Source organism: Miscanthus floridulus, chromosome 7 (assembly GCF_019320115.1).
Source record: "Miscanthus floridulus cultivar M001 chromosome 7, ASM1932011v1, whole genome shotgun sequence".
In the NCBI taxonomy this organism is placed as follows: domain Eukaryota; kingdom Viridiplantae; phylum Streptophyta; class Magnoliopsida; order Poales; family Poaceae; genus Miscanthus; species Miscanthus floridulus.
In genome coordinates this window covers 115,357,413-115,370,538 of record NC_089586.1, presented here as the reverse complement: position 1 = coordinate 115,370,538, position 13,126 = coordinate 115,357,413, and the positions used below count along the sequence as shown (strand labels likewise).

At 44.6% G+C, this 13,126-nt stretch overlaps 2 protein-coding genes and 1 pseudogene across 3 annotated transcripts; 1 reads left to right on the top strand and 2 right to left on the bottom strand.

Moving 5' to 3' along the window:
* Positions 1–4,824: 4,824 nt before the first annotated feature.
* Positions 4,825–6,040, bottom strand: LOC136464369 (tetraspanin-8-like; annotated as a pseudogene).
* A 478-nt stretch (positions 6,041–6,518) lies between these two features.
* On the bottom strand, positions 6,519–10,009 carry LOC136464368 (uncharacterized). Of its 2 annotated transcripts, none has more exons than XM_066463328.1 (8): positions 9,811–10,009; positions 9,580–9,720; positions 8,996–9,328; positions 8,714–8,770; positions 8,458–8,607; positions 7,707–7,804; positions 7,408–7,618; positions 6,519–6,782 (listed from the first exon to the last, which is right to left on the bottom strand). In XM_066463328.1, the coding sequence occupies exons 1-8, from the start codon at positions 9,824–9,826 to the stop codon at positions 6,697–6,699; spliced, it is 1,092 nt and encodes a 363-aa protein (XP_066319425.1). In that variant the 5' UTR covers positions 9,827–10,009; the 3' UTR covers positions 6,519–6,696. The 2 variants fall into 2 exon arrangements, with proteins under 2 accessions (XP_066319425.1, XP_066319424.1); XM_066463327.1 differs by having other exon boundaries at positions 8,714–8,791; positions 9,811–10,008.
* Positions 10,010–10,125: 116 nt separating this feature from the next.
* On the top strand, positions 10,126–12,396 carry LOC136464367 (H/ACA ribonucleoprotein complex subunit 2-like protein). Its single transcript, XM_066463325.1, has 4 exons — positions 10,126–10,308; positions 10,443–10,512; positions 10,916–11,021; positions 12,014–12,396. The coding sequence occupies exons 1-4, from the start codon at positions 10,194–10,196 to the stop codon at positions 12,173–12,175; spliced, it is 453 nt and encodes a 150-aa protein (XP_066319422.1). The 5' UTR covers positions 10,126–10,193; the 3' UTR covers positions 12,176–12,396.
* Positions 12,397–13,126: the final 730 nt, after the last annotated feature.

The window sequence follows — 13,126 nt, the reverse complement described above, 5'->3', positions numbered from 1 at the left end:
TTTGTTAATCTCCTTTAGTGATGTACTTTCTAGGAAAAATATATGTCATGCCTGTTCTGTAGAGAAATATTGACGTGTAGTTCAAGTGCCTTTAATTGATGATTTTTGTTATTTTGATAGAGAGCAAAAATTGTATAAAACATGTGTATGATAATTTTTGTGTAGTGATTGTTTACTGTGTAGAACATAGGAAAAATATTAAATCTATTGTTTGATACTTTTCATAATACAAAGTATTTTCATGCTCATATTTATGCAATAGCTTATCATTTTTGTGTAGGCTATTTTACTTATCCAAATGCCATGAAAACTTTATGGTAGTCTACTTAGAGTAGTACTATGCTACTGTAATTTTCTTAGATTTTTCTGTGCTACCAAAATATATATTACTGTTATAGCCCTAGTTTAAAATGAAATAAAATAATCTTCTTTAATGCATGTTTAGTTAATAATGTTTGCTTTGGTGTATCTTTGAAGAATCTTAGCTTGCTGTGGTGACTTGGCATGTTAGTACAGTGGTTGTAGTAATAGTATAGTAGTACATGTTCTTGGATGATGTTGGCTACCTTGTAGAAGAGCTTTACTTCTACTATGTCCAATAAAGTTAAACATGTTCATCTACATTCCATGCATCATGATCATTACATGTCATCTCTCCGATGCACCTATGTATGAGCACTTATACATCTGCATCATACAGAATCGCAGGAGGAGTTGCTAGTAGCAGTTTAGAAAGAGCAGACCGGGACAGATCCACAAGAAATCCAGGCACAGGAGGTGCCAGAGGAAGAGGAGCAAGGAGAGGACTTACCCGAGTGCGTGGATCATCAACCTAGTCCGTTCGAACGAGGCAAGCCCCGAAGCATTCTAAGTCTCCTACTTTATAAAAACAATTCTTTCTATATATGAGTTTATATATTGTTGCATTAAGTTGTAGGAGTTGATTGAAACCATTGATGCATTTATTACTATCCTTGCCTACCTTATTACCTTTTTACCCTGTTAGGTCGGGATCGAATAACTGCTTAGCCTTGCTTAGACCGGTAGCGATCGGTGATTTCCGGTCACCTATATTTATAGGTGGTTACTAGAAGAACGTAGCTATAGAAAGAATGATATCCTAGAATTAACCATGTGTGATGGATAATTGGAGACCGGACGGAAAAGTTGGAGGCAACCAGACAGGGTTCTAGGGTGCTGTTAGTTTTCCATCTGTGTCGATTAAGGACCGATCGTTGCTCATCCCTCTTGTCATGTTGAACGTATGGCTCACATTTAGCTGGCCGAATAAAGTACCTTTCGACCGCGAAGCTAGTGACACTATTCGAGCTGGGATAAACTCGGATTGGCAGACTGGTGCTGAAGGGGGTATGACGGGGACGCGAAGAGTGAGCCCAAGGTGTGTCCTGGCTGTCGGGCGGTCCCTGGGTAGTGCAGTCCATGACTGTTATTCCGCGGCTACTTGGAAAGTGTCATTAGTGATCTGTAGCTCACTTGATCGGTGAGTGTGGTTTGTGTGAGGAATAAATCATCAGCTGGTTAGGAATCGATTCGAATCGCCATCGCTCCTGGATAGTGAGCACTTGACTCGAGCTACAGCATCGTAGTAATTATGATGGAACACTGATGGTTATCTGGATGGTATGGGATATGCTAAATCTAAGTTGGTAACTGGATGTTATTGGTTAATCAAGTGATTGCTATAGTATAGGTGCTTACCTAGATGGATAGGTCATAATAAATATGATGCAAAGTACTTAAAATGGTTTCTTCATGATAGCTTATGCTTTTCGCAAATGAGTCAGCTAGCCCACTAAAGAAAGCCTTGCATAATCCTTGGTGTCGCTTTGTTTTGGTTTAAGACGGGTAAGTCTAGCTGAGTACCTTCTCGTACTCAGGGCATTGTTCCCATTGTTGTTGTAGATGGTCAAATGTACTACGACTATTGCATTAACTGCCTGTACCCGGCGATGGGCGACAACTAGGACCAAGGGCAATGGTCACTCCGTATCTCTCATCTGATGCTTTTGTTGGAGATGACTACCTACTAGCACTATATCTGAACCAAAAGTGTGTGTGTGGCTTTAAAACTATTTGCTTCCGCTATTTTAGTTTGAACTTGGGTTGTAATAACTTTATGTTCTAAACTCCGATGTATCCAACTGTCATTGCGAACTTTATGTAACATGTGACGGTGATTGCTAAACTTATACGATCTTGGTTTGTATGTCGATTGGTTTGAAATCCTTCGTGGTTTCACGGACTACCGGGTTATACAGGCTTAAGTTTGCTAAATTATCTGCTTCGGCGGAAGATTTCCTTACTTAATCTCGTATAATTGGTCGGTTCTATTACAAATACTTTCTCTATTCATTCAAGGGATTACTTTTGCTCATTTCAACAGCTGAAAAACACCCTTGAAAGTGCCAAGGCGAGCAAGGTCCTAGTGAGATGATTGAGATTTGAGAATCCAAGAGAGATGCCTCATTAGTGAAAGAAAGAGTAGCAAAATGTGTATCCACCCTTCTCATTAGGCTTGTCATGGTCAAGTGAGAGTTTGTGCTTGTTACTCTTGGTGATCGCCATTACCTAGATGACTTGATGGTGATTGGGAGTTTGGTGATCATCCGGTGGAGCTTGTGAATGACCCAACTCAAGTTGTGAGCGGTTGTGGGTGATTCACCACGACGGAGTGTCGAAGAATCAACCCGTAGAGAGCACTTGATCCTTGAGCGGATCAAGGGGGAGCTTGACCCTTGCGCGGGTGCTCCAATGAGGACTAGTGGGGAGTGGCGACTCTCAGATACCTCGACAAAACATCGCCGCATTCCTCATTCTCTCTTTACTTTAAGCATTTACTTTGAGCAATTCAATTCTTGTCTTTACATTCATAGAATTGACATGCTAGAGTAGGATTGGAACTTAGGTTGCAAAACTTTTGTGTGGTAGAACATTAGAAATACTTTCTAGGCACAAGGGGAGAAGTGGGTTAAGTGTAGGGTTTAATTATTGCAAAGAATTTTTAGAATTAGCCCAATTCACCCCCCCTCTTGGGCATCTTGATCCTTTCACGGGTTACTTGGCAGATATCAGAGTAATCCATAAATAGAACACTGGAGACTAGTAAAGAAAGTTTTACGTTACTTGTAAAGTACAAAAGGTCTCATGCTAACGTACAGAAGATCTGATTCTCTACACATAGAGGGGTATACAGATTCAGATTATATGGGAGATTATAGAAAGTCCATGTTAGGGTACATATTCACTCTCGTAGGATGAGTTGTATCATGGAAATGCTCAAAGCAAATCATCACTACATCGTCTACGATGTATGTCGAGTTTGTAGCATGTTACGAGGCCACAGGGTAGGTGAATTGGCTGAAAAAATTCATGTCCGGGTTGAAAGTGGTAGACGACATACATAAGCCACTCAAGTTATACTGCGATAATAATCCAGCAGTATGTTATGCTCACAACAATAAGTCAAGTGGTGCTGCCAAACACATTGACATAAAGTATTATGTTGTTTAAGACAAAGTCCGGAATCATATAATTAGTCTTGGGCATATAAGTACAGCAAAAATGCTCGCGGGTCCGCTTACAAAAGGCTTACCACCCAATGTGTTCAGAGAACACTTAGCCGGCATTGGTTTAAGAGAAAACCTATGATTTCTGGACAATAACGGTCTAGTTGAGAATCTATTTCAATACAGAGAGGTGCATCGTAGCTGTTAAATCTAATGGCAACTGATCGTGACGATGAGGCACGCTCTGTGCACTGATCTGTGATGGAATGTGAAAAAAGATAAAGTAAGTTAAGTTTAAGTTATAAGGTGAGATCAAGGAGAAGAATGTTAGGTTATCCCCATCAACTTGTCCCAACGGCCAATTGGGTCCTTGATCCGCGCCCTTATTGGGGGCGCTCATCTGTTTCATGGTTGGTGGGCCTCCGTCGTACAGCGCCATAAAAAGGGAGGTGGGGGCCAGGGCACAAGGCACGAGATTCACCAGCGCCGCCACAACCCCACCTACATCCTAAGCCGATCTAGAGAGTGGGCGCTGCCAGCGACGGAAAGCACCTCCACCGGCCACCGCCGTCTTTGCACCGCCGACTCTGCAACGCCTCTCTACGACCACGCGTCCACCGCGTCACCGACACCGACGCAATGGCCAGCTTGTCTTCCTCAAAAGCGGCCGATGGTTTGCTACCTCGCATCCCTCTCTCTTTGTTTCCTCGCACTACATCATGTTCTAGGATTTACTCCATATCCTAAATGTCAGTTTGATCCGCTAGATCTATGGCCAGTAGATCCTGTTAATCTATCAATCTCAACTTCAAAGTGCTTTGCAGCTAGTACTAGCCAGCTACTGTGAATCCACATCTCTAGTGTCGAAGCTTCCCAAGTACCAATCCGCTCTTCCGGTCTCTAGGCCGTGGGCGCATCACGGAGAGCGACGCCCTCTGAAGCCCTCCGAGATGGCCACGGGGTGCAAGACTGGACGCGCGGTCACGCGCTGGGACCGCGGGCAACTCCAGGTAGACGAAGATGGGGCCACAGGCGATGGCGACTGTGGCGGCGGAAAGGCGGAAACCCAGGTCTCCAACCGAACAAGGAATGGCATGCTTCACAGCCCAGATTATGGATGGGGTCATGCCAAGATGGACTTCTTGGCTAAGCCCAAGTCAACAACATGATCAGGCTCAATATGAAGAATTCCGAGTTCAGATGGATCATTTCTTCCTTAGCTAGTTAGCTCTCATAGTTTGATTGGTTTCACACGATGCCGAACAAATAATACTACATACACAACCTATAAACTGTACCGAACAGAGGGGAAAATAAGAACAGATAGTCACGAACAGGTAATACCCTGAAACCTAACCAAACAAGCACAAGTAGCCCCTGATCACCCCGGGCCGCCGGAGCAACATCATTCGCCATGAACGAACGGAAGTGACGACGACGCATCAGTAGTAGTACCGGCGGTTGTGGTTGTTGCGGATGGCGCAGCAGCCGAGCGAGTAGACGAGCATGAGGAGCACGAGGACGGCGACGTTGAGCGCGGCCACGGCCCTCCAGTGGAGCCTTGCGGTGGCCACCACGCCGGCCTTGCACGCGTCGCACTGGAAGCACAGCACCCGCTGGTCGTTGCTCCACGCGCGGCAGTCGATGGCGTCCGCCGTCGTGGCCGCGCCCGACGCGGGAGGTGCCCAGAACGTCGCGTTGACGGACTGGAACCCGCAGTACGCCGGCGGCTTGCAGCACCCAGACTGCACCGCGCCATTGGCGTTACAGAAGAGAATATTACTATACACACCACGGTCGTCTGCTGATTACGTATCACGCTGGCATGTCGAGTGGACCAACCGTGCCGTGCATGGTGGTGCCATGTATTGCCATGCAACGCAACTGGCGGATCCGTGCATGCGTACCTGAACGAGCGGCAGGTACCGCTGGTATAGCTCGCCTGGCGTTGATCCCGGCGTGGACCCAGCCGCCGCCGCACACGCCCGCGTCCGCGATGCAGCTCTGGATCCGGTGCCACGTCTCGTAGTCCCCGACCCTGTCCTGCAGCCAGCCGGAGTAGTCCCCGATCCGGTACTCCCCATACCCGGCCCCGGACACGGCGGCGGCGGCGCCCCTGTTGGTGACGGCGAACGCGAAGGCGGTGGCCACGAACATGCCGATGAGGATCACGAAGATGGCAACGACGTACGCCCAGAGGAGCGGCGTGGCGCGGCAGCACGCGCCGGCCAGCGCCATGACCGACAGCAGGAGGAACGCGGCCCCCAGCGCCATGGCGGGCACCCGCACCAAGCGCTGGCACTCGGTGGCTGGTTGAGCCAGGACGTAGGCCCCCGCGCCGATGAGCGCCACGGAGGCGAGGAGGGAGATAAAGTTCAGGGCGCCCAGGACGCCGTTGGAGAGCCTCACCATGGCTGGAGTGCTGGACCGGTGGACCCTACGTGCCCACGTCCTTCCTTGTCCCAATATGTGTATGTGATCTGTTGTCCTACAGAACAAATGGCTTACGTATGTGTTTGCCTCGCTCTAGCTGTGGGGTTGATTTTGCCAAGCCTAGTAGCCCTTGTTCGCTTCATCCGACTGCTGCTTCGGATCCACTGCCTGCTCCCTGCTGTTTGGGGATCAAGAATGCAAACAAAAGAGCGGGAAATGTGGCCATGGCATTGGTTTTCTACTTTTCTTGGGTTTGCGCCGTGCTCCGGTAACCCAGTTTACGCCCTAGCAGAACTGAGATTTATCCCATAATTTGCCGTTGTTTTGTACTAGAAGATGGCACTTCAGGACGACTCGGGAGGCTTGCCACGAGGACCGAAGCGAGCACGCCCATTTTTTGCCACGAGGACCGAAGCGAGCACGCCACCACCTAGGCCTCTCGCCCCACGCCACGCCGGCACGCCGCGCCCGTCGTCCGCTCCGGCAAACAGGAAACAGTACGGGGCAGCAATGCACCAAGATCGAACGATCCAAGGAGTGCACCAGATCATAGATTTGACTAAAATAACATATATTAGCACCCGCAAATGCAAGACAGTGTACGGTTGACATTGTTTCAGCTAAGAATCATACATGCTAGAGAATATCCAGCAAATCAAAATTGTTTGTCGAGCAACGAGTGACCCACTGATCAACAACCACCAACCCTTAGGCCATCTTTAAGATTTGAGCAGGATTAGTAAGGCTTGAATTTCCTCTGGGCCCTAAGCTCCTGTATCCTTTTCTTATCCTGCTCGAACTTGCTCTGCAACATTGCCAGTTCTGCGCAAGAAACACAAAGCTGTAAGTTCCCAGGGCCTATCGGGTTATAGAAAAGACATCATGCAGCACAGATGGACCGGGAGAAAAAAAAAAAACTCTTTCCGTGAGTGAATTCATGCTTACTAAACCTGTAAACCATGAGTCAAAAATAACTTGAACTCAATAAGTTGTTTGACAAGAAAAACTTGAACTAAAAAATCAGAAAACAATAATAACAGGTTTCAAATTTCTGAACTAACTAGAACCTCAACGTATCACACACACAGACAAGAGTAAGAGTAAAAACTTCTCACATATGGTTCATTTGACAAGTCCAGTCTAGATGACAAAGTGGCTGTGGACTTGTGATTCCAAACACTGAAGATGCAAAACAGTAAACTCTAATAGAACCAAATACTTCCCCAAAACCAGAACAGACAATATCAAGCTGCAGGTTTCTCATACTCAGAATGGCAAACAATGGAACAGATTATATTTTATCATGGCTCATGAACTGCATGACATTACAACTTACAAGTCCAAGCAGTTCCTGCTGTGCAATATACGGTCTGAGTTCTATCATGTGTAGTAACCAGGGAGTGGAATAACAACAAATAAGAAGTCTTGATAAGCAATGATGACATACCACTGAGGTGGGCTTCTCGTTTCTGAAATCTGTAGAAGTTCATATCAACTTCCTTGGGTTTCTTTTTAGCCATTTTCTCTTGCATTGCAGTAAGAGATACAGAGCCAACAGCTGTTCCAGTTTCAGCATCAGTGGTCTTTTTCCTCCCCTTGTGATGCACCACAACTGTCCATCCATCTTCTGCTGCGCGGGCCTCTCTTTCTTTCCTCTCCTGAAAATAATCAAGTAGGTATCAGGACCAAACAACTTGCCTGTTTTGCTTCTTCAGACGATATATATGGCACGGAGGAAACACTCACCTTCTCTTGTTGTTCCTCATGAGCAACAATAAACTCATCTATTCTTTCCTGCAAGGCTTTCAAGCCAGGTCTCTTCTGTTTGTACTCCAAGATCCATTCTGTCAAGAGTCAAGACATCACATATAAGCTATTAAGACTTTGGTGCATGAAGCTGCTAATTCTAATAGAAAAAGAGAAGAAAAATGTGAAATTAATTGGAGCACAACATCAATCACTAAGAAGTCTGCAAGTTTGCAACACATATTGCTAACTGTAGAACTTATTGCATCGCAGTACTCAGCAAGTTAGACTAACAGACATTTGGCTTTGTATTGTATGTCAGCCTTCTTTTGAAAGCTGGCACCTAAAATGAATTCCATCTGTATTGGTCCTAGGAGGAATTTATATTATATAATACGCAATATAGTCTTTTACTCCCCGCATTGTTCAAAGAAATTGTTGCCTTGGGAGTTAGACTATGAGTAGAGTTGTCTCTAAAACTAACTCTAGCATATACAAATTTACCGGTACCCTAAACATATCATTAGAGAAATAGTCGTCAAACGGTCAAAGTTGCTTGTGGAGACTATTGATGTCCAGTGACTGGAGTGAATATCTAGGCAAGTTTCAGAAAGACAACACTTCTTTGGATATAATACATTCACTATTTAATTGTGAACACTGATTTCCATCAAATAACTTCACAAACAATTGTCAGCGTAGACTACAAAAATAGTATCTCAGATATCAGAACTCAAAAGCAGAACATTACTTTTCATTCCTCTGGAACAGTCTTCGTCAACTGATGGAATCTCATCAGAGTTTGCAGTACTAACTTCAACATGTCTCTCCAAGTTGTTATTATCTTTACGTGATGCATGCTTATCTTTCTTCTTCGCTTTCCCAGATTTTTTAACTTCCACTGCAATCAATGAACAGACATGCCACAGAAAGCATGAATATTTATGCAAAAATTGAACTGATACTTCAGAACAACTTTGACTCAGAGACGCCCCTGCTAGTCTTACTTTTCTTTCCCCTCTTTGATTTCTGAGGCTCTTCATTATCCACATCTTCACTCAGTGCTGCAAGTTGGTTGACATCAGCTGCATAAATATTAGCTATAAGGTAAATTATAAATGGAAGAACTACTATATAATGACTAATGAGAACACTAGGACATAATAGAATATCAACTGGTTCTTGCACGAACTCACTACTTAAAGTCTTAATAAACCATTTAAGTGTGAGAAAAGATCAAGGCAACCAATTTGTCAAGACAATCGCTCAGCACCAACAAGCAATCTTACCACTTTGAGTTTCTTCACTTTGATTTTCATGCAGGATTTCTTCTGCGTCAGTAATCCCAGTAGAGCTCTTCCCTCCCTTTACCTTCCTTTTCTTTTTCTTCAGCTTATCATCAGTAACAACTGAACTTTCATACACAACGTCAGGACTGCTACTTTCCATTAGTTTCTTTTTGCTCTTCTTTTTCTTCAGCTTAAGCATTGCAGCATCTTTACTGTCTGACAGTAATTCCACCACACCATCTGCCATATCATGATTACTCTTAACATTGGCATGCTTATTTTTCTTCTTCTGCTTCACCAATGGAATTTTCTTTCTCCTTGCCAATTCTTTATCTGGCATTCAAAGATGAAGATGGAAAACATTGCCTTAGACAATTTTAGGCTTGTTCCACATTTTCATTAACTAAAAAAGAGGGAAAAAACTTGATAGTTGTACCTAGGGCACAGCGAACAACTTAAGAACTGTATGATACAATGAAACAAATAAAAGTTCAGGGTACAAGATAAAACTACTGATTCTGATTTCTGAAACACAAGTATATAAAAGAAATGGGAGGAAAAGGACAAGAAATCCACACTATTACCTTCTTTAACGCCATGCAAGGCAGCGGGTTCGCTATCGACGGCACATTCCAATGCTCTGTCCTTCTTCCTCTTAAGCTGCTTCCTCTTCACCCCAAGCGCCAATTTCTTGTCCTCCTCCGCTTCCCGCGAACCCTTCTTGTCTAGAAAGCGCAAACTCTCAATTTCCCTCCCTAATTCGAACTAATACAATCATGAAGGAACGGAATTTAGAGGGAGCGAAGGTGCCGAACCTTTGGATTTCCCCATAGCAACAGATTAGTAACCAAGCCTACGGAGGAAAGCGGCAAAACGTGTAGCTCCGCAGAGATCTCCGTCCGTGACTTGCCCCAGGCTGTGGCGGCGCCGAAGAGGGAGGTGTCGGCTGTCGCCTGTCGGCGTCGGGGAACTCCGATGAGTTTAGGTTTTGGGCCTCGGCAGTTGGTATTGGGCCTTTCAGACAAATGAACCCAAACAAAGGTGGCTCCCACGTTCCAGTGACTTGCAAAGGTGTCGCGTGGACCCGACCTGCCAGTTTATAGTGATTAGGCTTTGCGCCTTCTAAAACCCTAGCTCCAGAACGAACTAAAAAAACCCGCTACCGCGAAGCCACTAGTCGAAGGCGGCGGCGGCGGCGATGGGGAGCGACACGGAGACGGAGAAGAAGAAGACCCCGGTGGCGCTGATGCCCATCGCGAAGCCCCTCGCTGGAAAGAAGCTCTGCAAGCGGACCCTCAAGCTCGTGCGACGAGGTTCGTGAGACTTTCTTCCTCGTCCTTGCCCTCGCCCTTGCCCTCGCCTTCGCCCAATTAGATTCCGTATTTGCCCCATTCGGTTGTGAGTTTCTTCTCATCCTGTTGTGATTCGGTTCTTGGCGAATTTGCAGCCTCCGAGGCCAAGTGCCTCAAGCGCGGAGTCAAAGAGGTAGTCAAGAGCATTCGCCGCGGGAACAAAGGGTAAGTCAAATCTATTTCTTTTTTTTCTTCTTCCTGTTCAGTGCTTGATAAACTTGCAATTGCCTAATTGGCTAGTCGTGGCAATCAGCATAGGGCAAATGGTTCTCGCTTAGAGCTTATATACATCTTTCACTTACAAAATGGTATATGTACAGTAGTGGTATTTTACTCCTATATAAAAAGTTAAAACAATACCTGTCATTTTGATTTGATTTACTTGGAAATTCACATGAATAACAAATGGTAACTGAATGTACTTATTGTGATGAAATTGTCCATTTTCTGGATGCAAAATGAACTGTTATCCATTGTGTGGAGAATTTGCTTCTCTTGATGTTTAGATTTCCCGAAGCATTTCTTGCCTAATTGTTAGGATAATCGGAATCTGTTTTTTTTTTGGCAGGTTGTGTGTGATTGCTGGAAATGTTTCTCCTATTGATGTGATTACACATGTTCCAATACTATGTGAGGAAGCTAATGTTCCTTACATATATGTTCCATCAAAAGAGGTGGGTTCACATTTCCTCCATTTTACTTAGGCTCGATTATTCTGCAGTGGTGTGACTATAAAATTCTGTCACTGCCGTGTAAGATTTTATGACGTGACAGTTACTACTGCATGGTACATATCCATATAAACAAAGAATACTTGAAGTTGCTTATCAGATGACCAAAATCCATAATTTTTTTATAAATTGAAAATTTCTGTGTCATCTTCCTGGTAGCAGTTGCCTGTTAGTGATGAACTGTTTTTGGTCTGATCACATAACAACTAAGTACCACCACCTATTTGTCTTGTCATTTGATAACTATTCTAAATAAATTGTTAAAAGACATCCATGAACATGTAAATACTAATGGCATGTTTGGTTCCCAGCCACAAAAATTTGCCTAAGGTTAAGTGCTCAAAATATTTGCCACACCTTAGTAAGCCTAAGAGAATCTTGCCACACTTTTTTTGATTAATTGACGTGTGGGGCCTAATTTAAATATTTAATGGAAGGGAATCTTACCACACTTTGTGGTGGTAACAAACCAGCAGCCAAAGTTGGTCAAACTTGCCTAATCTTAACCTTGGCAAATGTTGGCAAGTTGTGGCTAGCAACCAAACACCCCCTAAATACCGTACCTGAAAGGTTATCCATATATCACAAAGACCATTTGTCCTTCTCAACAGCAAAGTTATCATGATCCTCAAGCATACTTGAAGATTAACAGTAGAACAATGGTAACCTGGGGAAATAATACATGTTAAGTTTGTTCTTTAAATTGTATTGCAGTTAGTTATTTACTCCGTCCATTCCAAATTATAAGTCGCTTTGACTTTTTTGGTACATTTATTTTGCTATGCATCTAGATATAATATATGTTTAGATACGTATCAAATTCTATGTCTCAAAAAAGTCAAAGCGGCTTATAATTTGGAACGGAGGGAGTACATCGGATGCTTATGATAGTAGACAAACCCAATATACTGATGTGTCATTTGCCTTCTGCACAGGATCTTGCGACCGCAGGAACCACTAAGAGGCCGACTTGTTGCATCTTGGTTCTGACCAAACCAACCAAGGGGGAGCTCAGTGAAGAGGTGAAGGATAAACTGAAGTCAGACTATGACCAAGTTGTAACCGAAGTTGCTGAGGCTACATCTGCAGTGTTCTGAGGACCATTCCAGGACCATATTATCTGAGAATCCGGCAAACTCCCTGTGCACAACTTTCTTGGTGTAGTATGTAACTTGATCCTGTCAGCCTGCCCTGCTTGCGTGAACCGCACCAGTATGTTTTGCATGGTGGCTGGAGAGATATGATTATATGAGTTTACCTATTATGGACTATCCTTGTTGGCGTATTATCCTATTAATGATAATGATTAGATTTTGCATGGTGGTTTGGCACGGTGAGCACACTGTTTCCTTGGGTTGTCAAATCTTGGTAGCGCGTTCCAGGTCTTGTGTTGATGACTTATCACAAGATGTGCCTGTAAATCTTGCGGTATCTTAGCGCCTTATATATCAGGGCTTCTGCTCGTTTGGGGTAAAACCCGTTTATAGAACTTGAAATTTTGCGAGGTGCATGGTCCAGAAGTTTTCCTCTTGGGTTCGACCAGCGTGCGGTGCGGCAAAATGCTGTTCGTTTGATGTTTGATGGAAGCGTGCGGCAAAGAGCTCTTCGTTCTGTTTGTTTGATGGACAGTTTTCTTGACCTCTGGTGTCTGGAGCCACGCAAAGATTGTCGGATCGATAAAAGCGCAATGGTACTCGTATTACAGCACAATACAGCTGTGCTACCGTCCCTAAAGAATTCAGAGCTGTTTGCGGGTACGCAGCTGTGCTACAGTCCCTTCAGAATTCAGAGCTGTTTGCGGGTACGCAGGGAAACAGCTCCGGGTTTTGCACTGGTAGTGGTACTCTGATCTTTGTTATGCTTCATCTGGATCTTAGCTTCACGGCGCTTCTGTTTGAAAGCTTGTGGCAAACACACGAGAGACACGACAAAGTTGGGTCCGGGATTTCTGTGCTTGTTACTGTTGGGATATGTCAAGCACCAGTCTCTCTAGGAGACTGTGAGACTGACTACTGAGCCAGGGAGGCTCACGGAGCCGAGTTGGAGTG

What these genes read in the sequence shown, in the direction of transcription:
- LOC136464368 (XM_066463327.1), bottom strand. An exon ending in CTGTTCCAGAGGAATGAAAA is followed by an intron (nt 7,805 to 8,457) that starts GTAATGTTCTGC and finishes GACTCTTGACAG; the next exon opens with AATGGATCTTGGAGTACAAA. An exon ending in ATGAGGAACAACAAGAGAAG is followed by an intron (nt 7,619 to 7,706) that starts GTGAGTGTTTCC and finishes GATTATTTTCAG; the next exon opens with GAGAGGAAAGAAAGAGAGGC.
- LOC136464367 (XM_066463325.1), top strand. Translation starts at nt 10,194, where the DNA reads ATGGGGAGCGACACGGAGACGGAGAAGAAGAAGACCCCGGTGGCGCTG. An exon ending in CCTCAAGCTCGTGCGACGAG is followed by an intron (nt 10,309 to 10,442) that starts GTTCGTGAGACT and finishes GCGAATTTGCAG; the next exon opens with CCTCCGAGGCCAAGTGCCTC. An exon ending in TATATGTTCCATCAAAAGAG is followed by an intron (nt 11,022 to 12,013) that starts GTGGGTTCACAT and finishes CCTTCTGCACAG; the next exon opens with GATCTTGCGACCGCAGGAAC.